This window comes from Parus major, chromosome 2 (genome assembly GCF_001522545.3).
Source record: "Parus major isolate Abel chromosome 2, Parus_major1.1, whole genome shotgun sequence".
NCBI lineage: Eukaryota > Metazoa > Chordata > Aves > Passeriformes > Paridae > Parus > Parus major.
Window position 1 is genome coordinate 5,853,037 of NC_031769.1, and position 26,808 is coordinate 5,879,844.

The following is a 26,808-nucleotide window of genomic DNA, read 5'->3' on the forward strand; positions in this document are numbered from 1 at the left end:
CTTTGTAAACAGAAGCATGACTTAGTCTGGCACAAATTGCTACTGGTAACTCAAGTAGGATACTACAGATTACACCATGGAAAATGTGGAATCAATGAAAAACGTGGAATCAATGAAAGGACTTTAGGGACACAAGGAGCTTATGCTGAAAGAGTTTTAGTGAAATTCTAGTCTTGAGAACTCATCTTGGATGCTCATAATTATTAAGAAAATAAGAGCTGAATGGAGCTTGGCTGTGACAAGTGTTGAGAGGCATCGCTACACACAGAACTATGTGAACCTGCAAACTGAATGAATAAAAATGCTACCAAAACACATCTGCTGCAGACCACAAAACTGTTTCTCAGTCTGAAGCAAGGAGAAAGATCTTAGCACCCTATCCACAGGCTAATTGAATCCCTAGGACAGTACAATCACAGTTTCCTTTCCACTATTAGGTGCGTTGTTTCCAGCTAAGCCAGAAACACACCACACCGCAAAAACACACCCTAGCCAGTCTTTGCCTGAGGCTCTCATGTACAATGCAGCCAGGAGCTCTTGAACCTGGGCTCTCCATTGCCCCACTTTGGGTGTCTATCTGTTTGTGTAAGATTGTTCACAAACTTCTTTTTTTAGTGAAAATACTACAAATAAAAAGCTGATCCTTGTTAACAAAACAAGGTGAAAACCATTGGAGAAGTGTTATTTAAATTCCAACACAATTCTGACACAGAAACAAGTTGCTAAGAACTGCCAGGAATGAAAGTAGCTTGACCAATTAATGTTCTAGAAAGCTTTCCAAACTAATAATGTTGAAAAGAGCAAGGACAAAAAGAAGCAAGGACTGACCAATCCAAAAATAGAACCATCACATCAAGCTGTGAAACTGTGGGATTTGGAGACTACAAGAGGTCCCTTCCAGTTCTGTCAAGCAAATGGGTTACAGCAAACAACTCAATGTGTGAAATACAAAAAAACCCCACATTACTAGCTGTCAGATAAATGTGTTACACAAAATCATGGAACCTAGCAAGATACAAAATTGGAATTTAATTAAGCTGAACTAGAGCAAAAGCCTTCCAGTAACCTTGCTGCTTAGAGCCTGGGAATATGAAAAATGTAGGGCATTAGCTTTCATTCAAGTCCTATTTAAACTTCCCCCTGGAGGTTAGCAGGGAAGCTGGTAACTGAAAAGAGCATTTCTATTAAGTCTGCTGTCAAAGCTCTCACCCAGCTGGATCAATATACACACTTTGACAGAAGTCAGGACAGGTGATGACTGATCTCATTGTCTGGGCAAGTCATCAAAGCTACCAGAGTTCTGTGGAAGATCTTTCCTATCACCTAAACACTGTGTTGATACAGAACATAAGGAATTGAACAAAACAGGATCATGAACATTTTGAAATTTTAAGGAAGAAATAGTAACAATAATAAAAACTTGGAATAAACTGATCAAGATTAAATACTGATGAAAAGACTTTTGAACTACAGCCTTAAGCTAGTCTGTCCTGTTTGTATTTTTACCATAACTTGGTTTAACTGATTGAATGCTAGCACAGAAAACATGTTCATTTCTTCACCTGGTGAGTTCAAGACATCATGAGGCAACAACTGGAGTAGATGAGAAGGAACAAGTCCGTAAGCTGCCAAACAGGGAACAGCACAGAATCCTCTGAGCGATGTACATCAGCTTCAGTCAAAGGCACTTCTGTCCTCACCCATTTATCAATGATTTTTTGTATTTGCTTTAGGAGTGGAGCATTGTCTACCTAAGGCAGAGAATACTGACTCCTATTTCATACAAGTTACTCAGCACCAACACTGAACCTCTCACTAAAAAACCTCGACCCAACAGAGTTTGATAGTTCAGCATCTCTAGACACACAAAAGCCTAACACGTGCTTGCCCTTCTCTACTTCAGAACTGGAGATGAAAACCAAGAATGAACAACTGTGAAATGTGTTCAACATTAAAGAACTTGCAAGCAGCAGAAGTTTATAGCCAGACTGTATCCTTCCTTTGTGAAGGAAAAAGAGCCAACTGGCAAGTTGCTTTACCTGTATTTTATGATAGTCTATCAAAGAGCTTGAAATGACCAGCTTTGTTTGATTCAGATGAAAATATATGAAACACTTCAGCACTTGTAAAAAGCTTATCAGCTGCCTTGAAAGTAGAAGGTAAACATCAACTTCTCTTGTACTTGCTGAGACAGAAAGGTCTAAGGTCTTAATCACTTTCTTCAAACAAAAATTTCAGAAAATATTCAGCTGACCTAATAAAGATGCTGTACAATATTAGAAAATCAACACCTATTCAAGAATAAGCAGTATTTAAACAAAGCAAGATGACCAGAGGAATGGAGGAAATAACAGAAGATGACAAAGCCACACAAAAGCTTGATGTGTCTCACATGACTCCAGGTACGATGGACTCTGGACAGGGAACAGCAAGGACAAGAGGGATACTCTGGGACAACCTTCATGGAGGATTATTTGCAGCAGAATGCCAAGAGAAGATCTACAGTCCAAAGTCATCAATTGCTGTTTATATGAATATTTCTATGGTTAATCAGGACAATTCAATACAAGAAGTCAAAGGAATTTCAGGTACTGTAAAAAGCCACAAGGCTGAAGGAATGATCTAGCAACTAATTGAGCACTTCACACAAGTGTACTGTGCCCTTCAGCTTCGTATTTATGTCTGCCCTTGTATCTGATGCAAGAGCAATGAACTCATTTCTGAAATGATCCTTTGTACCTTTACTTACACCTCAAAACAATGTAGTTTAAGACTGTCTCATTTCTTACATGGTACCTTGCACATTAGCCTGCAAAGTTTCCTTTAGATTTGGGTCTGAAGGGACATTTCTGGAAAAACATTAATATTCACTCCTACTATACTTCTAAGAGAGCAAGATTAATTGAAATAATCGCACAAAAAATAGCAGAGGCAGGAGCTAAACCCAGAAAATATTTAAAGAGAAGAACACAATAGATTTTTATTACCTTTTTATTGACGTGACTGAATAAACAAGAATGTAGCCATTGATGTCTATGGAGTACGTCTGAGGAAATATGGAGTATTCATCCTGTGGAAGGAACATTGCATTTAAAATTAAGGGTGCCACAGTTCAGACCTTGATGCCATCACATCACCATCAGGTAAGCTGCTCATATCTCTAAGACATTTTGTATAGGTAGAATTTTAAGAATTTTTTCATCATAATGTCACATGTGGCATCTTTACCAAACCAAGTGAAAGCTCTAAGTCCATCTGTATACTCTACAGTTTAATCTACAGCTTTGATGGTTTATTCCCTCTAAGACTATGGATGAGCTGAAGCTCTTCCCAATCCTCTTATCCTGCTTAATTATTCCTTTGTATTAGGACAAAACATCCACTCCGTCCCACCACTAATTAGCAATTATGCCTCTTATCTTGCTGGTGATACATTTCAAAATCTTAATTTCAACAGCTGACAACAGGATTTAGCAGTTTGTAATTTCAAGTGACACTGATCACATCTAAATTACCTAAGGAATCTGGTAAGAAGTGAATAATTGTGGCTTACTAACTAATGCTTATCAAATGCAAAAAAATACAGTTATTAGTTGCTTTATGACAACTGAAAGTTACATTATAGGACAAGTGTTTACATAAATAAAAAAACAGGCAAAACCACCAGAAACTTTACTCAATTAATTTATTACCTCTCTAGAAAAGGACTGACCAAATAGGCAAACAAAACAGACTGACATATTGCAGGTAAAGCAACACAAATACTATGGATCCAATGTTAAAAATCTGTTCCAACAGATATTCCCAGGAAACATTTCCATTCTGACAAGAGCCATACTTCCTAATGTATGAGTTCTCAGATTGTTAAACCTATGCTTTGGAAGATGTTAATTTTAGCTGAAGATCAAATAACCTCTCTGTTATTGTCGTGGCTGAACAGATGGAGCAGTGCAATCACACAGCTTAAATCTAGACAGCCAAAAGGAATCAAACTTCCCTTACTGGCAGAAGAGGAAAAACTCTTTATAAATCAACTTCACAGATCCAGCCAAAAAAAGTTTGAAAGAATAACCCTTGGCAAAAGCTGCCCTCATCTGCCTTTATTGCTACACACTGAGGGCAGCCCTCCCCCATCTCCTCTGAAATGCCAAAGTGCCACTCCAGTTGGATGTGATGTCCCAAAGTCAATACAGAAGGGATCTGAGCTAAGTCTGTGTAAAAAAGGTGAAAGTGCAACTCTGTAGTGGCTTGACTTTACCTGGAACTTCCCAGGACTGCCCCAGCTGGAATTTGGTGTTAGGTAAGATTTCCTTTTACACCCCTCTTCTGTGACCCTGTATCAAGCCCCCTGTTGAACTGTACTGCACAAAGCTCAGTAAATAACCAGGAAAATAAAGAGGCACAAGACAGAGGAGGAATACCAAGAAAAATAAGTGCCATGATCTCAACTGTTCCTAATTCACGACTTTATTTTTAGCTTTTTAGGAGATGGAAGGAAAGCTGCTATGCTCACTGCAACTTATGGGTCAAATTAAGAAATTTGTCAAGTGATAAAATAATGTTGCTACAATTTTTCAAGCCATAGCCAGGTTTTCAAAAGTTTGTAACAAATCTGCAATACAATTCTTGCTGTGCTGTATACACATGAGGACTCCCTATGGGCCATTAAGCAAGAAAGACTTGAGAACTAAATCTGTCCAAGCCACGCCTTCCATAACCCAACATCATCTCTCCCCTCTAACCCTGTGTGCCAGAAATCAAAGTTCAAATCATTCCATGAAGAATTAAATCTGAAAATAACCACAGGCTGGGAAAAAAGCTGTTTAGGTTCCACAATACTGTATAACTTTAAATCAATCCTCAGCAATAGAGGTATGTTAGTGGTGAGTCACAGTGCCTTCCCAGAAGGCAATTTCCTCCTCAAAAAGGAATTTTTCTTTTATCACTACGCTACACAATTGGAGCTGTAACGCAAGTGCACTTACAATGGCAGTGAGTGACACCTATGGAGCTCATTCTGCTGCTCACACTCCTCAGCCTGCCCCTCTCTCACCCTCTCCTCCACAGAGCATTCCCCATCCAGCAATCCTACTCCAGGACATGTGGCTGGTGCTGTGCTCAGACACCTCTGAGTGATTACACATGTTGCTGATAAGCACCAAGGGCTGACACCATATAAATACAGCACGACTATTCCCCAGTCACACAGCTCTTTTCCAAGAAAGCAATCAAACATACCTAGAAAGCTCCAACCCCTCTAAAGAGTCTCTCAGTTATGAGCAGGCATCCTGCAGCTTTAAAGCTTTAAGTACTGGCAGAGTATTTTACAACACTAACATTGTTTAACACTACTGATGGTTTGGAAAAACCCAAAGGCATAGTATGAGATCATGGAAGGCAAAAGCATGTAAGCAAAAAAAAAAAAAAAAAAAAACAGGATAAAAATACAGGGGTTTAGTGGTCCCTGATGAGTTTTTTTTTCCCTAATATAGAGTCTCTCAAAAAATGCAGCACTCTCGTGCATGGGTTCAGCCAAGCAGCACCGTGTAATGAACACCTGTACCTGCAAATAATGACCACCTGCACTTCCCAAAGCTCCCCAGCACGCTGCAGGACACCTGCTCCCTGTCATTATGTGGAGCTCGGACACACATGTGAACCATCATCTTAAAATGCAGACAAACTGCAGCAGTTTATTGGTAACTCACTAAGTACCACCTACATGAATCTGTCTGCTCCCCATGACTGCTCCATGGATACAAGTCATGGTAGTGTAGCTGGAGCAGACAAATATGAAAAAGCCAGGAAAAATTTCCCCATGGTTTACTGAAGCACCATTTGTCATCTAAAGCAACACTGCTCATTTACTCTCTAAATATCACACAAGCTACTGAAGAACTTTTAGGACATCAGAATTAAGGTAGTTTCCTCTTCCCTTTTTTAGGCACTCATTCAATAGATAGGGAAAAAAAAAACAACCCAGTAACCAAACATGAACCAAAACCTTTAAACACTACAGAAAAAGTTCTTTAGTGTCTAAATAAGTCAGGATCATTTCTAACTTTCACCTCTGAATGCACAGTCACTACCAACTTAGCTCAACAGGAGCATGAATACCTATTGTCATAACTAAGAATAAAGATTCAAAGAAAGATTAACTTACCTGGCCAGCAGTGTCAACCAGCTGAAGATGATATTCTTGGCCATTTACTGTGATCAGTTTTGTAAAAGCTAGAACAAACAAGAAACACATAAACAGGTCAGAATTACACACCACGAAGAGATCAGAAGTCACTTGTCTGTGCTATCATCAGCCAAAGCATGAAGAAAAAGACCTCCAGTTAGAGGTTTTTAAGTAGCAATAAAAGGTTGATCAGGTACTGTACTTTCAACTAGTCTATTGCAGATAGAAAAACTCAGAAATTTAAGATTTGAAATTTCAGATGATTCTCACACTGGATGCAGCAGCTTCTTCTTTGCTCTCTTAAAAAGAAAAACGGAATAAGAGGAATAAAAAGGGGGATTTCCATGCATTTTTACAAGATTCAGACAACTGTAATTTGTGGTAACACAAGACACTTAAATTCAGTTGGCATCAAAGCTAAGTTTGAACTTATTATAGGATCTTTTCCTTGCTTTCCAAGCAGTTTAGCAAGATAAATTTCCCAAATGTAAATACCATGAAGTAAGTGATCTGGATTGAAAAAAGGAAAAATCTTTGGGGGCTAAAACACACAGAGAACTTATGATTATATTAAACCTAAATGATGACAATTAGCTAAGTTCACCATGTTGCTTTCACATTTGCTGTAGCTACCAGCCTATGCAGTCCCCAGTCACGAAGTACATTCAGTTCCTAAAAGTCCCTAAAAGTGATGAGAATTGCGGCTCTTCATTGGATTCATGAAATGCCAACGCGCTGTGAGCTGAGGAATCTTACTCAGTGTTTGTGTTATGCAACTGCAAAAGCAAACAGTGTCACAGCTCTTGCAGGAATAATGGCCCAACCAGAGCACAAAAACTTGGCTCTGGACATCTCGTGTGGCCTTCAAGACACACTCCAGATGGCATTGCTGGGCACTACTGATACACTGAGTAAAGTCTGTGTTATCCTCTAGTTGGGGTGGCTTTCCCAACTAATAACAGTCCTCAGAAACTTCATCTGTCACTGCAGTGATGAGCAGAGAAACAGAGTCAGATGAACAGGGCACTTAGGTGATCTGAGTTGGACAACAGCTTCCCAAAGCTGCACAGCTGAACGTTCCTGACCCCGCTGTGCAGTCCTTGCCCACGCCTGAAGTTGATGGAGTTGGCCAACTTTCCTCCTCCCAGCCAAAGCTCATTGCTCTGTCAAGTCCCCACAATGTGAGCATTATCTTGAATAAGTGGGCTGAAATAGCTGAAACTGGAGGTTTCAACCCACCTCATAAATCCAATCCAAAAAAGGAGCAATTCAAACAGCAAAGCCAAGTTAAATGTCTAAATTAAAGCTAAGTGTCTAAATCAATAGTGTAAAGTGTACCTATAGTTTCCAATACAAGATCAGCAAATGACATTTGAAATGGAGCCTCAAAGAGAGCTCCTGCATTACCCTGGTTATCATCTGATAGCTGCTTTAGCACATGTGCTGCCCTCAAATCAGTCTGGATAATGTTGTTATCACTGCACAAAAGTTTTAGTTTATGAAACACAGATCCACAACAGCTCTTTGGCTTGGATGGATGCTGTGATGAGGACAAACTGTTTGAACAGATGTTAGCAGGCAGCATTGCTATATACAATATCACTGCTTGGAGTCAGAGGGAAAACAGACTCCTCTGGAGACACACTGCATTTACAGGTGTGTGCAAGTAACAGCCTCCCCAGTCTCTTGACACTTCACATACACATCAAAGCACTCTGCAGTCAAAGCAGCTTCAAGGGCATCATGAAGTTAATATTTAAAAAGAGACAGACGGCAGTTTTCTCAGACTGTTCTAGAAGCCTAGAAGAGATGCAGCAACAATGTCATCATCATCATTACTGAAAGCAGAGTGTGACAGAGATAGAAGGGAAACAGTGAAGGAGTCACCACAGCCTGGTAAGAAAAGCTGTGAGTGCAGTGCAGAGCCTTGCAGCACTAAGCACAGCCCACTGTGTGAAGACAAACCTGCTTTGATGAAGTCACAGCTAATGACTTCCATTTCTTTGCTGAAGCTTTTAAAAACACTCCCAGTTAAGAATTAAATTTTGTGAAAATCCTGGTCCCCTTGATCCAGTCAAAGTGTTCACTTCCAATTCCAGTACCTATCATCCTGGGACATCTGCTGTGCTTGTGCACAAGACAAACAACAATATGACGCCTGCACAATTTGCCTCTTCTGGTAGGCCAAGGACACTTTTCAGCAGACCTGACCTGACATTAAATCATAATGTGAGCATCTCCAAAACACTGCTCATCACCTGGAACACAGATTTTTGGAACAGTACATTCTTATACCTTGCCACACAACTCTGGTGATCATCACTACCTGAAGATCAAGTACATTGCAATTAGACCAGCATGAATGAAATTATTTGAATGTGCAATTCAGTGACAGCTGCTGTGGAAACAAGCCATTATGATTAAAAAAAAAAAAAAATCCCAAACAGTAACAGGCAAAAACTGCAGGCCTTTAGATCAATAGTGATACCAAGGAAAGGTACAGGAGTGATGTAACATCACTGCCATAATCTGGCTGGTAGCTAAATACAACCACTTTGCAAGGGTTCCTCGGTTACCACCTCCTGTGTCCCTTTCTACTTGCCTTCATTCCAAAGTCAATGCCTGCCACTAATCTACCAGGACATCTTTTAAAACACTGAGATGGTGTGATGCAACAGAGCTATTTTTAGTTTTCCTCACAAGCCTCACTTGCACCCCTTAGAAGGCTGCTCCCCAGCAGCTCCTGAGAGAAGCACAGTTCACCCTTCCAGTGCAGTTGCCAAGGCATGTGTAGAAATTTAGCCTTGGAGATTCTCTGTCTGACTCATCTAAACCTAAAAGTACCCCATCCACAACTAGTAGGGGTCCTCCAGCCTCCTGCCCCTTTCTAATATGCTTCTACTCACATTTGTATTAAAAAACATGGGATGGAGGTAGGAAGCATGGGGGAAGATGTTCCTCTCCTTAGGGAGTTAGTGAGGTCATTTAGGGGAAAAATTAAGATCACAGAGCTGTGAAACAATGCTAGAAGGCCCTCTGAAACTGCAACAAAAATTAAAAAGCAGCCAGGCAGGCTTTGGAGGACACATTTGACACCTGGGCAATCAAGTAATCTTACTTGCAACACAAGACATCCCTGCAAAGATGATGTGAGTGTAGTTAAGTGCACATCTCCATCACCCATTCCTTCTGACCCATGTGAGTTTCAAATTCAGGCTCTAGCTTTCACTCCTGTAAAACTGTTGCATTTTAATTTGCACCAGTCCTAGTTCATGTGAGTTGATCTGCCTGCAAAGCCCCATCCAGCCCAGTGTCCACAGAGACTCCCTGCACATACTCCTGCTCTCCAAGGATCTTTCTTCTCTTTCCAACATTCCTGCAAGGAGTAGTTCCACTCACTTCTCAATCTGGCTCTCACAAGAATGGTCACCCATTGAGATGTCACTCCTGTTGGGATCCCCAAGCAATTATCTCTCACCTCCAGTGCTGTCACAACAGGATACAAGTTACTCTTCCTGACAGGTATAGAAGGAGCCACTGAATTCAAGATGCTCCTTAACTGAAATAAATTAACTTTCTGGTGCTAATGTAATATAAGCAGAGAAAAATGTAGCAGCAAAGCTGTCCTAACTTTCACAGACACTAAGCAAAATCTGATGCACTTTCTTTTCCTTTTATCACTTCCAAAGGCAGAGATTTTCACCCTTAAAACGTGAAATTTCTACAGTATTAGGTCTTACTCCTATTGCTCAAAGCCTATAAACTACACAGCTTGTTCCTGTAAGACCTTGAGTACAGCTTGCCTTATATACAATTTAGCTTTGCAGTCAACATTTCATTCAAGTTTTATTATTTGAAGACAAAAATGATAAAGATTGCATTACCAGCAGTACTGCAGCTTTCTACCCTTTCTTCACTGCTGGTAGAATACGGTAACAAATTATCAACAACAATTTTCTGGAGACAAAACAGAAATCACCTAGGCCAGACAATCCTTTCCCATGTATACTTTTCATGTCCAAGTTTTGTTAAACATGCAGACCCAAGCACTAGATGAAACTGAAAAGGTTTTACAACTTACTATAATGCCCTGGAAAAATGCAACATTCTCCAACACTGTCCCTAGTATAAGAACCTGGACTTTCAACCCTTTTTGCCAATGTTGTCCACCAAATGTGAAATCACAAGCTAGGAAAAGTCTTAAGAGTTGATCACGTACTTTGTGTCTTATGACCCTACACAGAATCAGAAACACAGCTGGGAGTGTCCAAAGATTTCATTGAACAAAGCTTTATAGTTAGGAAAAAAAAATTAATGTGTTACATTCTTAAATAAAAAGAATTATTTTATAGTAAGCCCATCAAAACTAGCTTCACATCTTTCTTTAAGAAAACAAAATTCCAGTAAGTTTTAAATTCCAGTGTTAAATTAGAATGTATTCTTCTTGTCTGTTTTAAAATATTATCTCCATCAGGCATTCTGGGGCTTAAAGATGGGAGAGATTTCCCACTGTTTTGAGCCCCAGGGCATAACTTATCTTTTCAACATTCACTTCCCAGCCACGTTTTCTCATGTCAGAAGGACCCTTCAATTCTCTACCTTTCAGAAAGCAAATTCCTCCAGCCATGCCACAGATCACAAGACTTACACCAAATTAATAATGTTTGTTTTCCAAACAAGAAATCAAATGAAAAGTTAAGGCTTTTCAAGATGCCCCCTCTCAACAAGTCTTCATGGCCAGGACATGCTCAATGCTTAGAATTCAGATCAAGCAAACAATGCAGACTACGAGAGACAAGAGCAAAATTCATCTAGAGTTTATTTTTGTATAGTTCAGAAATGCTGAAGTTGTGATACACACAACTACAGAGTTACAAACAGCAGCTACAGACAACAGATAAAGGATGAAACAAGACAAATCTTGTACCAACATGTCAAAATCCTAAAACAAGACACAGGTTCAGTATTCTGTAAAGACTTTGACTCTGTGTCTCTCAATCTTCACTCATTCACATGTAGCTGCATAAAATTAAGATTACTTTAAATAATTTGCACTTACATGGCACAGACAGTGAAAAATAACCTGCCCCAAGTGACACTAAACCCCAGTATTTTGCTAGCAGCTTTAATTCAAGACATACATGATTTATAATTCAAGCCAAGTGAAAAAGGATGATGGAAAGTTAGTATTAATGACATCTGTATAGGAGCTAACATTCAGACCAAGGGCCAAATTATCCAATCTGACTTGCTAAAGCAAATTTAGTTTCTCAAAAAGTAGCATTTGAATTTCAGTTCTAAGCAATAAAATAATCCCAAGTAAAACATCCTGATAGCTACTGATTTGTAATTATATACCATATAAATATATATATATTTTCAAAAAAAACCTTGTTCTTCTGATTGCTTCATTCAAACTTCCAGAGTATCACATAGGCTTAACATCATCCTACTGCAGAAGTTCAAAACACTAAATATCTGTGCTAGACCACTGCGTTTCAGAAGTCATTAAAATACAAGAACCTCAGAGCCACGATCATGAAACCACTTTTATTTGCCACATGACTAAAGTAAGTCAACATGATCACATTACTCAGCCCAGCACTGCAGTTGTTCAAGTACTTTATGGCCACTGCTAGCTCAGAAAGAGGTGGCTGGATTGTAATGAATGCCAGGTAACCTCTGAAATGACTTTTTGCTCTTGGCAGCATTTTTAGCATTAGTGTCTCTACTCACCTGCTATGCCAACTACTCACAAAGGTACGAAAATTATTTTTAAAAAAACTGCTAAAAGAAAAACAAAAGCACTTGAGATGTCAAATACCCAGTATTTGCAGTAAGTTGACTGTGTACCAGCCTTGTTATCCAGCTGCTGAAAAGGAGTAAAAGGTGTAATTGAAAAGATTATCATGTTATTATAGCCACATAGTCTCCCTTCTAAGATAGTGGTGTAATCCTGATGGGTATTGCTGGCTCTCTGTTCATCTGGATATACTGATCCTATGTGAGACTGGAGTGCTTGGATTTGGTGGCATGTTTGCATATAGTGTGATGTAAGGAATTTAACGTGCCTCACGTACTACATTAGGGGAAGCAGATGCTCAACAACACACATAAAATACAAGGAGGTGAATTGTAGCCAGATTCATTAGGTGTCCCTTTACTTAGTGTTCAAAGTTCAGCTGCTAGGCTGAACATATGCACACAGTGATTTCCATGCTGCAACAATGCAGCATTGGTTTAAAAGAATAATACAACTTCTGTGGTAATTAATGGACTTTAATGTTAATATGTAAATACCCACGTAAGTAATATGTATAACCCCAATGGCTTCAGATACAAGTTAGTTTGGTACAGAAGAGGAGCTTGGCAGTTATTTACTTACTGTTCTCTATGGTTGGATCATATGAATCAACAAACTGTCCTTCCACAAACTGGATCGTCAGTGAAGATTTTCCTGTAAAGCAAAGGAAAGAAAAATCTGGAATGAAACAGAGTCTTCAGGTTGTTATCACTTCACTGCTTACTAGTAGATACACCAATTTTCTATCTAATATGAGCTCCATGTGGTTTGTTTAAACTATCTATATATGACAACTGACCTATTTTTAATTTAAGTGCCTATTTCTAGTAACTGGGTCTCCTGAACATATAAAAAGCGGTGCAAAAGCTATTTGGCATGTGTTCTGCTTTTGTTTTAACAGGGCATAATTGAAATGATTCCTCCAGCTAAAAACAAATCTAAAAGCAGCAGTGCACAATCCTCATAGAACTAAATTTAACAAACTGATACACTTGGAACGTTTTTCTGTCAAGAAGCAAGTAAAATTCAAAATAATTTTCAGTAACCACAGAGAAAACTTGGATAGAATTAGCCAAATTTGCTTTTACTAGGAGACTGGACAGATTTCCCATGACAAGAGGATGATCTCGAAATTCTTGAGACCAATATACTCTCCTGTTAATCCTCCTACTAACACAACAGACCAGTGGTTGCTGTATTTTAAGCAGTGACTGAGGTGGCATAATTGGATTTTTCTTTAAAGCAATTTAACTGCTACTTTAGCAGACAACATTCCCCATTTCACTTAAAGAGTAATGCAAAGCACTGAACTTAGTAGCAGACTGAAAAAACATTTAGTTTTGAAAGGTTTTACAAGATGGTGAATCACATACATTGACCATAAAAAGCACCTTTAAAGCTCTGCAACTGAAGACTTCCCAAAGCACTACTGAAGCCTTAACACAATTTCCATTACAGCATATCATCTACATTTGGGAATCTCCTAGATCCTATTACATTATGTTTACTGGACAAATAGCCTCTTACAAAGATTGCCAAGTGCATTAGCTGCTTTTGGACACGAGAACATTCTTCATGCTCCTTTATCTCTTTTCATCGTCAAGAAGCACAAACAAAATACAACCTCAAAATTTTGACTCAAAACCATCAGACTCTTTGGAAACCTCTCAATGACACCTTAAGTAACCAACATTGTGGTGGAAATATACAATACCATTGTTTTCAAGAATAAATTGTTTTGGGTAAAAACTGCCCACTTCCAGTACTCAGAAAATGTTCTTTCCTAAGCATTCCTTCAGGAGATAGTAAAAAAAAAGTCTTCCATTTCATTCTCTGCCATGCTTACCTCCTTGCTGTCTCCTATCAATCATGACAGTTTATACAAGAAACAATGCTAAAAAAAAAATCCAGACAAACCCCTCAAAGACCAAGCATCACCAAGGTTTTATCGAGTTGCTTTTTCTAAAATCAAGTTCTTAAGATACATTTTCTGGTCTTATCTAGCACCACAACTGGAGGTGTCATGCTCACAATGCATGAGTTGACACAGGACATTTCACTCTAAACTGCTGCTCCAGCAAGGCACACACTCCACCTCCAGATCATCCTAATAAAGTCAGATTAAGGATTGAAACTGTGCCTCCCAGAACTTTCTGAAACTGTGTATTTTGGACACCATTTAGTAAGTGAGCAAATTTTCAAGCTATTTCTCCTTTAGCTATAAATTTATGAAGTTGCTACCCAGAGTTCATGTTCCTGGAGTCTTTGCCAATACCAGCACATTAAGCACTCCATTTGAAAAAAAGCTTAACTACCTCTATATTAGGCTGTTAGATCTTCAAGGTAAGAGAGTTAAGTTCAGTAAAAATCATCATTGAAATTTTTTCCTCCTAAGGATTCTGAACTAACTGAAAGACTTGACTGCTGCCGTCTGTCTGTGCTAAGCCTGGAAACTGAATAGCAGAAAGAAGTCAAAGCCAACAGAAAATGCTGCATTTCACACCCAGATGTATTAATTAGTGCTTTCCTCCTAACAGTGAAAGAGGAGGAAACAGACAAAACCAGTGTTCCAACACTCTCCTCCTAAATTCCTCCAAGCTTTATAACAAGCCTTTCAGTAATGATGTGTTCATGCTCACGAGAGGAAGCCTGCTTTCTTCCATGAGGCACAGGGAAACTCTCCTGTCTGGAATTCAACACCCAACCCCTTGGGGTAAGTGCAGGCAACTGTATCCCAATAAACCAAGGCTTCCATGGACACGAGAAATCTAAACCCTGAGTCATTAACACCCAGCCGCCCATGTGTCTCAGCCCATGAGCAAGCAGCAGGCAGAATCCTGTGACCAATAGGTTGGCTTGAACTTTGTCCCACAGGGTTTTATTCCAGGCCTTTGACCTATGCTCGTGGACAGAGTGGAAAATCAAGCTGACAATTTAGCTCCTATCTGCTCTTGCCCCAGAAAGATCAGGCAAGGCTTTCAGCAAGGATTGCAACACAAACACAACGTCCGTGAGGCCAAGGGACCGCACGCAACCACGCCTGCCGATGTGCCAGCTCCATCCCGGAGCACGGCAGGGAAGACACAGCTGTCCAGATGTGCAGGCACCACAGGCACATTTCTGCCTCAACAGCACAAGAGAGTCTGACACCAGCAGCAAAAGCTTGATTAGCTGATTACTCAAGGGTGCACACCTTGAAGAGAGGCTCAGCTCCAACGTGCCCTCCTTTGGAATAAAGCCACACATTTTTGCAGTTCACTAAGCTGCTCCTTGCAGCATCCTTCACACTGGTAAATTCAACAAATCCACTGTATTCAAGTCTTAGGAAAATAAACATCCACTGAGACCAAAAGTAGAAGGGAGCTGAAGCAAGGCTGGAAGCTGGGTACAGAGGCTTGCTATGGTAACTCAAAGCACCAGAAACTCTGTGGCAGAGTTGGAAGCAAAATTCTCCAAGTTTAATGACTCTCCCTCTGCCTGAAGGAATGGGGCAGAAGGGAAGAGCTGTAAGAAATGTGTTTCATGAGTGTTTAGAATACAAGTCCCAGGTGGCTGAAAACTCAGCTCAAGTTGTCCAGAAGTACCCAAAGTGTATTTGCATACACAATTCATTATTTATGTTATTATGTAATGTGAGAGTGGTAATGAAAAGAGTTTTCCACTGTCAAAACAGAAAAGGAGCAGATTTTCACAGAGAAAGCCAGTTCAAAAACTAAAGCTGTTGTGTTTCTGTTCATACACTAGACCACTTGCACCATAAAGCAGAACATCCCATAAACACTCTGACTAGTGCAATCATAGCACATCAGTTTCAAATGCCAGTGCAATTGTCAAGGCAAAACAATTGCCAAATTGCGTTTTACTCATCCTTTTACTACTTGGACAAGAGCTGTGGTATTTGTAATCCAGCCTTAAAATTCAAGCTTTACAACACTAGGCAGTTTACCAAGCAGATGAGTAACAGAGCCTAGGTGGGCTTGGGGACAGCTGGTCTCCCCAAAGAGGTCACAGATTCTTCTGTGCACCACCACCTGTCTGCTGCCCCCATCTCACACCCTGTTCTCCTTGCAACAGGTTGGGGAAAAGCCCAGATTAAACTCTCATTGGCAGCCAAATTCTCCCCAAACCCAGGAGACAAAAATGATGCAACCAGGCATCAAGCAAGTCCAACAACAGCTCCACAAGCAGGGCATTGTGCAAGCAGGGCTGCACAGCTGCCCTCGGACGTGGCACGGCCACAGGCAGCACAGTGCAGCTTATCTCAACAGGAAGGGTTTCTCAATCCTTGAAACTGCCCACACAAGCCATCAGTAAACAGTTTGTCCTTCTCAGGAACAACAACTACTGAGGAGCTGCAGTTCTGCTGGCAGTGTAGATGCAGTTTCTTTAGCCCATCTTTTGCTATTAAAATGCACAATTATGTAGTTACCATAATCAATAAACGTTTTACTGCTGGCAGCATCTCATCCACTCCTACCACAAGCATTGAGCACCTTACCTAAGCTAGTCTCTAGACTTAGCAATTAGACTTACCTACTTAGTCTCCTTAGACTCTCCTTAGGTCTACCCAGTCTTGCCCAAGGAACAAACTACTTCGGGCTTTGTCACAAAAAGCACTCAACAAATTTCATAATGAAATGTTGTCAGACACGTCAAATTAGGTAAGTGTGACTGCACACTCAAAATTCCTACACTGCACAGAGATGAAGTTTTCATACCAAAAGAGACACTTGATTTAACTTGAACATTGGTATCTTCATCTTCTTTAATTCACAATACCAAGATGCACAAAATGGAGACGCTGGCATTTCCATAGCGCAGATTATCTATTCATCCTCAGAGCACAGAGCGGGACTGAACGACTTCCTGGAGCCGATGGAGGTTGGCTGCGTAGCAAAGAGGATTACAGCATCTCTCTTTGACAAAGATCTTCTCACAAGATCACAGGCTATCTCAATACCCATCACTAGCTCATCATTCATCTCAGGCCACATCATTAGCAACTTTCTATGCTTAATTAAGATACCCCCCCAGGTACTAATTATGGCTGTGTAGTTGCTGTTTTGCTGATCATTGCTTTGTATTTGGGGAATTAGTCTAATGACTATAAAAATGATACATCTGTGTTAATAAAGAATTCTGTTTCTAAATCTGTAAAGACAGCAATACAATGAGTAATTTGTGTTTTACTAAGATGCAACTTATTTCTACTATTAGACTTCTAATTGTGAGGAATTATATAAACATCTACATTGAGCTGTAGCTTTATACGTTATTGCAGTGATTTCCTTGTGATGTTAGCATTACAGTAACAGGATTAGAAAATTATTTTCTGATGCTTAGAGACAAAACTTTTCCTCAGTGCATGCAATGAGCTCAATTCCTGCACTTGCTCATGATATTCATGCCTGATTTACAACACAGTAGTGGCACTCCTCTCAATGTGCTCTCTGAGCTTTCTGGAGGACACACTAAAGGTTGCAATTCTGTAAGAGTGAAAGCTGGAGGACCTCAATGACACATATCTTTTGGTAATTGATAAGGAGCCTCCAACACTGCAGAACCCTTTATGACAAACCAAAAAGCATGTCAACTTTTCAGGACAACAGAAGTTCTTCTTTAACTTCTTTGGCAATCTGTCTCATTGCTACAACTGTTCCCTGCCTGCCCCTGTCCTGTATTTTTTTATTAGCATATAAGGAAATATATTTGAAGTCCAAGACAAGGTTTTGTAGCAAGAACTATTTCCGTCGTAAAAGAGGAGTTTCACGTGATGGTCTGTAACACCAAGAGCATGAGCCTCCTGGAAGATGCTTGTTTCCCTTCCTTCTGTATTGCACAATCTTCTTGAGGTTTATCAAAGATATTCCTCTGCAAGCCAGAGGAAATCTGAGAGCAGTCATTTAGAAGCAAAGCCACATGGTTTCCTTTATTTTCTTCAGATTTCAAAGCAATCAGTCACACTCACAAGAGTACTTGCAGGCCCTTGCTAGGTCAGCAGCAATAAGCCTTCTGAACACAAGCCAAGAGTCCTAATGCTATCTAGATCATATTTCCTGTAAAGAAAGCAAGAAGAGAGCATGTGCTTATTTTCCTTGATATTTAGCAGCAGGCTTGTTCCATCCTACAGCAGTGCTCATCCCTCAATGCTCACTTAAACTGTGTTGCAATGTATTACATGTCCAAGCAAGTATGTAGAGAAAAATTCCACTGCATTCCTGCAACAGCTTATACTTCCAGGCAGTCCATTTTTTGTCTCCAACAAGGTCAGTAACCACAGCAAAGGATTGTCAAAAGCAGTCTTTTAGTTATTTTAGCACACAGTCCAGTTACCTCTGCTTGTTACCCCTGCTGGCACAAAAGCAGAGGGCTGCAGCTTTCCTCCTGTTTCCCTTTTAATAAGCTAAATGCATTTTAATTCCATGTGTTTACTGTCAGTTTTGAAAGACTGGAAAAGCTGTTATAAAGCTTAAAAAAAACCCAAAAACCAAAACAACTTCTGTGGCATATACCTCACCTGAACATGCAATTCATGCATACCTGGCTGCATGCAAGATGCTTTAAAGAAGTATGGGGAACTGCATCCTGGTGTTCCTTAACTGCAAAGGAAATTCAGACATTCATATCCCAGACAGTAAACCTGTATTTTCTCAGATAAATACCATCCTCTCTATTTTCCCTTCATACTTCCTGCAGAAACTGTGCATCCCTGCAGCACCTTCCCACAGAACAAGGTTTAAAATATTTCAGGTGGCATCAGGAATTCAATGGCCTTGGTAGGTGGGCAGCAAGCAACTTGAGTATACAAGCAACACTTGCATATTCTTTTACCTTTACTATCATTTACCTTTCCTTTTCTGTCCTATTAAACTGTCTTTATCCCAATCCCATTTTATCATTTTCCCCAGCTGTGTCCTCAGTCCCATTCTGGGGAGTGAATGAATGGCTCTGTGTGGTGTTCAGCTGCCCAGTGGGTTAAACCATAACAACTTCCTAAAAGAAAGTTTATTAAAGATCAGACTCTAACATTCCAGTTTATGACACACCTAAAGGTAAAGAGCCTGAAATTTGTACTGACTTCCTCTCCGAAATGGCAAAACTCAAGTTCTACTGCTGGGTATAATCCAAGCCCTTTCTCTCTATACACACACTTCAAGCAGCTCATTAGGTGTTTGAATAAACTTGACCTTTCCTTGGATCATTGGGTATGTACAACAAGAAATGAAATGCCTTTGAAAGATCCTTTTAGGAACTGCCATTGTTTCATCACTACATCAGTTTTAGATATTATGTCATTACAAATAACACATCTCTCTTGCTTTAATGCATTCCATGTATTCCTCTTTTCTATTGTCAAGGTTTTAGTTTCCACACAAGGAATCACACTCTCAAATTCTGGTCGCTTCTTTCTTGTGGCTAAAGATTTCTGGGATGTACAACCTAAGCTGCCTTTCTTTCTTCAAGTGGATCATTCCAGCTGCACTCAGAGCACCAGCTCTCCACCCTCTTCACAGACACTGCCCGTTGAATTTTCAAGTTCCATTAGGAAACAGTATAAACTCTTCCTTCCACAAATCTCACTTGCATTTTCAGACCAGAGAGAACAAGAAGCCTTACCAAGATCAAAGACCTCAGTTCCACTGACATGCAGGTCTTCCCTAAAAAGGACTTTGAAGACTGGAGCCATCTGACTCACAGCTGCCAACACTGTGGCCACCATACTTCAATCACTGCTTACAGCCACCACCAAGCAGAGGGCCAAGTCTCTGAAAATGTCATTAAACCTTTCCTGGCATCATTTAAAAACACAACTCTAGGAATGTGACCCTGAGCATACTGTAACACCAAGTAATACCAAGAATAGCTGAAATGGGTGAGGAATAGACCATCTTGGCAGTACTACTGAAATGGGTATGACCAGAGGGCCTCACAACCTTGGAACTGCAAAAACAATAGTAAGAGATATATTTATCTTTTCCTTGTTGTAGGATGGCAGAAGGCAAGTACCTGACAAAATTCTGACAAGACAGTAATGGTAATATCATCCAGTCAAATCACATGATGCACATTCTTTAATTACTGCTAAGGACTTCCAGCCTTACTCTGAAGGGAAGTCCACAGAGCTCTCCACCAACTGTAGCAAAAGCTGGAAGATACAACTGATTTGTGCCAAGAAGGGCAGGCTACCTGTACAACATATTATAAAAATACATAAATCAAACTGCATAATAACCACTATAAGATCTTGGCAACAACAGACAGCTCCACTCTGCAGCAGTGTGTAACTGTGAGGTGGGCAGTCAATGTTTCAGGTTCTTGGTGTCACCACTGATGGTCCAAGGTCTGACGAACCCAGCAGTGCACATAGGCCAATAAACCCTGACACTCATGGACAGCTGCTACCAGCACCCAACATCAGCACACAGCACCATTCATTCACCTGATATTCCTACACTGGGGGAAGTCCCCAAGGCTGCATGAAGCATCAGGCACTGCAGTACCAACCCTGACAACACCAAAACCTCTTAGCACAGAACAGGGAAGGTGGTCTTTGGGGATACTGACAGAGTTGTGTTGACTCCTTCTTCCTCCAGCACAGCAAGACATAGTCAACTCCATCACATCTCTGTCCACAACTCAGACACTGAGAGTTCTGATTGATGTTCATATTGTTGAGCTTTGACCACTTCTCCTATGCTAACCCAGTGGATCTACACATAACCACACCAACATAAAAACCAGCATGTGCCTGAACTGTTTCTTCTTCTACACAACTCTCTCCCCACCACCAGGTTCTGATCACTTTTTGTTGTTACTGTTGTCTCTTCTCCATTTCAGCTTTCTCTGAATTAACTGCATGGGCACCTTCCATATTACTTCTGCTTATCATGGGAAGCTCCTCCCCTCTATTTATCAGGGTTGAAGAAAGCCACAATCTGTTAAAATGCCATGTTCACAGCCTTGCACTTTACCCAGCTGGAGTTAGTCATCAACCCCTCCCCACCAATGCTGGCTGCAAGCCTCCTGCATTTACACACTTACCCATCTACCCAGGAGTAGCTGCTGAATACAGAGGACAATCTGTCAAAAATAATGGAGGTTTAAAGTAATAATATACCACAATCTCTGCCTGACACACATGGATAAAACAGCAGGGCAAAAATAAGACTCCAGACCATGCAGAATACCAGAAGAATCATTAAAGCCTCCAACCTTGGGAAATGTTAAAGGAATTTAAGCCAAAGATAGGTCAGATACAACATGACATAGCTGATTTTGCCACAGGGCAGAGAAGATAGAATAAGTAATCCTTGCTTGCTATATCTTGCTATCAAGTTCTTGCCTGCCAGGACAGTCAGCTGGCCTTCCTACCCTCCTAACCAGCACATACCCATCCATCTGTTGGCTTGAAAGGTACCTCAAATTAAGAGGTTTTAGATAAGAATCATATTTCCCTATTCTCAGTTTTCATATTATGTAGTGCTAAAAAGTCACAATACAAAACTCTGACCTTTGCAGGGAAGAAGAAAAACACAGAACAAATCAAAAAACATCACCACTGCCATCTCACTCCCACCCTCCCTCAACCACCTACAAGTATTCTGGGGGATAAAAAAGGATGACACCTGCAATTTGAAAATAAACTCTTTTTCTATTTTTTCACAAATAAGCATCTTCCAGCCTGTCCAGCTCCAGCAGCTGAGGAAACCCTTGCAAATACCAGCTGGATTCTTCACTTCCCAGTGTTCCACTAGCACAACCACACAGCATGGACACACAGCTGAGTATTGAACTACAGCTCAAGACAACCTAAAGTCAAGTCAGACTTCAGGAGACGCAGCAGAATATTCTATTTGTCTGCTGGACAGGTGTCCTGTGTGCACATCAACTCTTCAGTTCTGCGAGTTTCACATTAGCTCCTCCTCTGTCCTATCACCACACTTGGGGATAAAAGGGTGATAAAAATGTGCAGTTGTAGGAGGGCAAGCAGAAAAAAGGTTAAGTGCCCTAAGACTCCTAAACACTCTGTATAAGGAAGAAGATTTTGAAACATTCAGACAACTTATTCTTCCTACCTTCACTGCTCAGAAAAACTTGCATTACCTTCCAACTGAACCATTTTTACACTTAAGTTTAGCAACCTCAAAAAGGTTTATGAAGAGTTTTGATTTTTTTTTCTCAAAATGAAGGTTTAAACAGCACAACCAACACCTTCCTTTAGAATTTATCCACCAGAGACAAACCATACAAAAGAAGCAAACACCATTTCCAAGAAATCAATGAAGAACAAGGTACTTCAGCACACTAAGAAACATGGTGCTTGTTTACATGCACATTTCAAAGCAGAACCTTCCAGTACTAATTAAAAAAAATGCTAATTTTGAAACGGATTTCAGAAGACCAAAAATTTGTTATTGATGGAATAACAAGCCTTGAAGCAAAATACACTTTACTGCATTAATGTCAAGTGCTTGATTGTTTTGACAGTTTGTAGGACAGATTTAATGGAGTTTTCCTACATATTATGCATCTCAGCTCTTCTGCATACAGCAAGAGTACCTTTAAAGGAGGTCATACATATTGAATGAAGTTTTGGCAATATAATTTGACAAGCTGTTGAAGCTAGACAGATGTATCCCACTAACTGGAGACAATGTTGTCAAGAGACACTTTCATATCCTAATTTTGTATTACACTTGCACATGTTTACATCCACACACTGAGGACCACTTATATATTCCATCTTTGTCCAAATTAAAATTAATTTAACTCCATACCCCACAGAACACAACTAGGTTTGGCACAAATGATGATCGGGTTCCTGTAATCTAAAATACCCACTAACACTGACAACCATCACAGAAATACTGACTCCTCAATCTTTGAGATTTTAGTGTCATATTAAGAAAGAGTGTTGAAAGAAAAAAAAAAAAAAAAGAGTTTAAAACATAATCTATCAGGGAATTGTGATTCCTACAGCTGATACCTATTTAGCATAGAAAGAGCACAACTTTTCTGAACTAATCCTCCAAGTGTCACACAGAGTCCTTCATTCCTTAAAAGCCCTTCAGAAATCATGCACATAATCTTATGCCTCATAACCTTTGGCCATTTCCCACAAACTCCTGATGACTCCACCCATACCAAACTGCCGTACATTTCCTTGTTCTGTTCTAGCCTCAAGTTCTCTAATTCATATAAAAAGTCCCATAAGAAATTCTAGCAGACTTCTCTTTTGCAGGAGCCCCCAAGGCTCAAGCTGGTCTTTTGCTAGTCCTAACTTCATCTCGTAGAATATTGTGCTTGATGATCCAAAATCTGCATTTCCAGAACCTTTGTCATCTGTTTGCACCAATGCCTCATCCACCACTGTCTCATCCAGCATCCTTCACACAGCTATTCTCAAAAGGTACATGCCCAGCAATCAACATGTGTATGGTAAAATGAGGAAGAACCAGAGCGTTTCAACAATTAAGCAGCTGTGATTCATCCCTCTGCTCCAAGTGCTGATAAACATAACCAAAGGTTGAGCCAAGCAGGCTGAGGAGTCAACCAGTATTTGCAATAAACAGATACTCTGTAGGGTGTCCTAACCAAAGACAGAAGACCACGCTGAAAAGCAACACAGTTGAGATTTGTTTCCACTGGCTTTCCACATAGGAAGGAAATCAGTGACTCTGAATGCCTTCCACTTCGTTGGACAGGTTGTAGCGAAGTGGGAGTCGGCCCCAATTCCCAAATAACAGTCAATAGGACAAGAGAAAACAGTTGCACCAGGACACGTTTAGATCAGATGACAGAAAAAGTATCTTCACAGAAAGTGTTGTCAAGCATTGGAACCGGCTGTCCAGGGAACCAGTTGAGTCACCAGCCCTGGAGGTATTTAAAAGATGTGAGGGTATGGTTTAGTGGTGGACCTGGCAGCACTGGGTTAAGGGTTGGATTCCATGCTCTTAGAGATCTTTTCCCAAAGCTTTGGTTTTGATCCATTGCAACATCTTTATTAGCACGAGTTTCCAGAAAGTTCCAGATTGTATCACTTGACACATCATCTGAATTTAAAGACTTTTGGAACAAGGTTTAGGTTTACCCCAGGTCAATTTTTTTTTCCCCCAATTCCACATGAATTGATTAGATTTGACTACAGAAGGTTATTTAAACAAGAACCTTGACAAACTTGATTTCTCCACGGTTCCCTAGCACACACCTCACCCACCACCTGCACAAGGCAATCTTTTTCCATGAAGAGAACGAGTCCAGTTCAGAAGGTCCACTGCTGAAAGTTGACCAAAAGGTATCCATGCCTGTCTCAGGTGGAGGAAAACACAGATGTGGTTCCATAACTAGCCTGACTGAAGAAAAGTCTGCACAGCCTTGTACAAAGAGTCTACAACAAAAGCCTGTGCTCCTGACCCCATTCCCTCTGTCAGGGCTGCACTCACTGAGCTGACAAGACGAGGGATACAAAAACCTTCCCTTCTGGCTGCTTTACTTTTCCAAGAAAACAATTCCCTGAGCTGGTGGACAGCCTTCCATCACACCAGTGCCAGTACCTGGGTGGGGGTAACAAGGTCCAACTTCCAGCCACAGCGCAGGATTTGGTCAACTTGGGCCAAAAGGTGCCCCACCCTAAAGAGTTCATTTGCATCTGCCTTGATTACATGGCAATTAAAAAAAGAAAATGGCTTGAATGTTTCTTGAGAAAAGCTACACCTGAAAGCCTGTTTTGGCACTTTGATCAAAAATTGCCTCAGTTTACTTCCTTGTGACAAGTTCCATAGAAGCAACTTTACCCCACCAAAAGCCCAGTTCAGCATCCACTATTTTGTACTGTATTTTGTATTTCTCAAACAGGAAATGCAACCTGTAATGGTCCATATTAATAAGCTTTTAGTAAACTTAATAATCTGAAATCTTGTTAAAAGGTCTGCTAGACGACATAAAATAGATTTTGTCCACACTTCCCTTTTCCCCTATCCCATATACTCTCATTTACAGGAGAGCTGCCCACAATGGGTAGGAACCACACTGGAATGCCAATGTCCTAACCAGAATTGGAAGAGAGAAATCTTAAGGAACAACCATCCCCCAAACTCAGGAAGCAGATTTTCCTTTTTCACATTCACAACAAATCTGCCATTCAATTCAAATACAGACCTTGGAAAACAAAAGGGAACCTCTCGAATCCTTAAGGAGACCAATGCATGACTGACAAGGGCTGCTTCGTGTTTTTACGCACCACGCTTCATGTCTGCAGCTTCTGATTTAGGAAAATTTGAGATGACACCAGCCAATTGACTCATGCAGGATTTGCAGAGCCTGAGTGCATTATGAACAGCCCACAGAGAAGCTGTTTCGATTTTGGATGGAATACACAATTAAGTTGAGCAGTTTTTAAAGCACGCCCTTGGATGTCACCTTGAGGAGAGCTACAGGAAGTTAATCATAATCGGCATTTATCACTTTTTAGCCTGCTCTTCTAATCCCGGCTGCGTGGTCACGCTGAGTTTCCGCAGCAGCCTGTACCGCAGAGGTGGCTGCCTGAGCCAGAACCTACACTTAAGGCAGTGTAGTATATATAAATGAAGAGCTCCAACTTTATATAGCTTATAAATTACACGATCTACATTTCATTTGGCTTTTCCTGTTGATGTTAACTTTAAGTTGTGCAATCAAACACCAGAACACCCCCATACATACAAGCAAAACGTGCAAGCGTTACCACTGATGGATCAGAGTAGGCAATTTAAGAGTTAATCCTGGAGCAGTGTCCTCAAATAACCCTACCGTGGCTTGATATTACAGCTGAACATGCTGCCTCTAGTGCTTCCCAGCTACTGCTATCAGATGCTCTGTAGCAACTTTCCCTGCTGTAGCCACTATCGCAGTCACTAACACCGAAATGCAATTAAAGCTGGCATTTCCCGTCTCATCCCAGTCCCCTGGGAGCTGCAACCTTTCCTCCTCACAGCACTGCCGCACCCTGGCAGAGCCAACTGCGGCCCTGGCAAGGGAAGGGCTGTGGAAGTCATCTTGGCACTTTACAAGGGACTCGGGAAAATGTTAACCTTACATATCAGCTGGCTCCCGAACCGCTCAATTTTCCTGTTAAATCTCAGGCTTTCCCATGTTGCGGACACAGCCGATTGTGTAAACCAAATTACAGCGCACGACAGCGGTAATTTCTCCATTCCTCCTCTGTTGACATTTACACGGGCAATTTATCGCCTGCTAAAATTACCACTTCCCCCGTCCAATCCCAGAGGGATCCCTGCTCGGGGCGGAACGCTGCTGTGCGAGCAGATGCCATCTTTCAGATGCGAACAGCAAAGCCTCCGCTCCATTTTACAGTGCAAACCTCCTCATATTCAAACAACTTGCGTTTTCAAACTACGTTTTGCCATAACAATTATTTTTACTATTTACAGGTCCATATTGAATGTACTGCTTTTTCTGCCCTTCTTGCTTTTCAAGTAAGGTGGAGGGGGAGGAGAGGCATTTTTTAGCTTAATACAATCACCGGGAAGCCCTTCCACACAGATCTAAACCTGACAGATCATTTTGTTCCATCACAGGTTTTTTTGATACCTGCATGCTGCAGTCAGACCGTGACTACTTCTGCCTGCAGCATGGTCTGCTCTACACCTACACACATAAAAGAAGTTGATTTATTTATCCAGAGAAGAAAATAGGTAAGTCCCCTATTATTAGTTGGATTTTCCCCTCAGAGCCATCAACTGCCCAGGAGAGCATTTTCAGATGACCAGTCCAAACAGGCAAAAATTCAGAAAGAGTTCCTGTTTCTGCAAGTACATCTGTA

The 26,808-nt window shown here is 40.7% G+C and overlaps 1 protein-coding gene across 1 annotated transcript in view; it reads right to left on the bottom strand.

The window, feature by feature from the left end:
• RHEB (Ras homolog, mTORC1 binding) overlaps nucleotides 1-26,808 on the bottom strand; it is a 38,991-nt gene that overhangs the window by 8,149 nt on the left and 4,034 nt on the right. The window contains exons 2-4 of the mRNA XM_015619081.2: nucleotides 12,570-12,641; nucleotides 6,164-6,231; nucleotides 2,988-3,070 (exon numbers count right to left, since the gene is read on the bottom strand). Coding sequence (XP_015474567.1) covers nucleotides 2,988-3,070; nucleotides 6,164-6,231; nucleotides 12,570-12,641 — 223 coding nt within the window. The remainder of the gene's footprint in view (nucleotides 1-2,987; nucleotides 3,071-6,163; nucleotides 6,232-12,569; nucleotides 12,642-26,808) is intronic.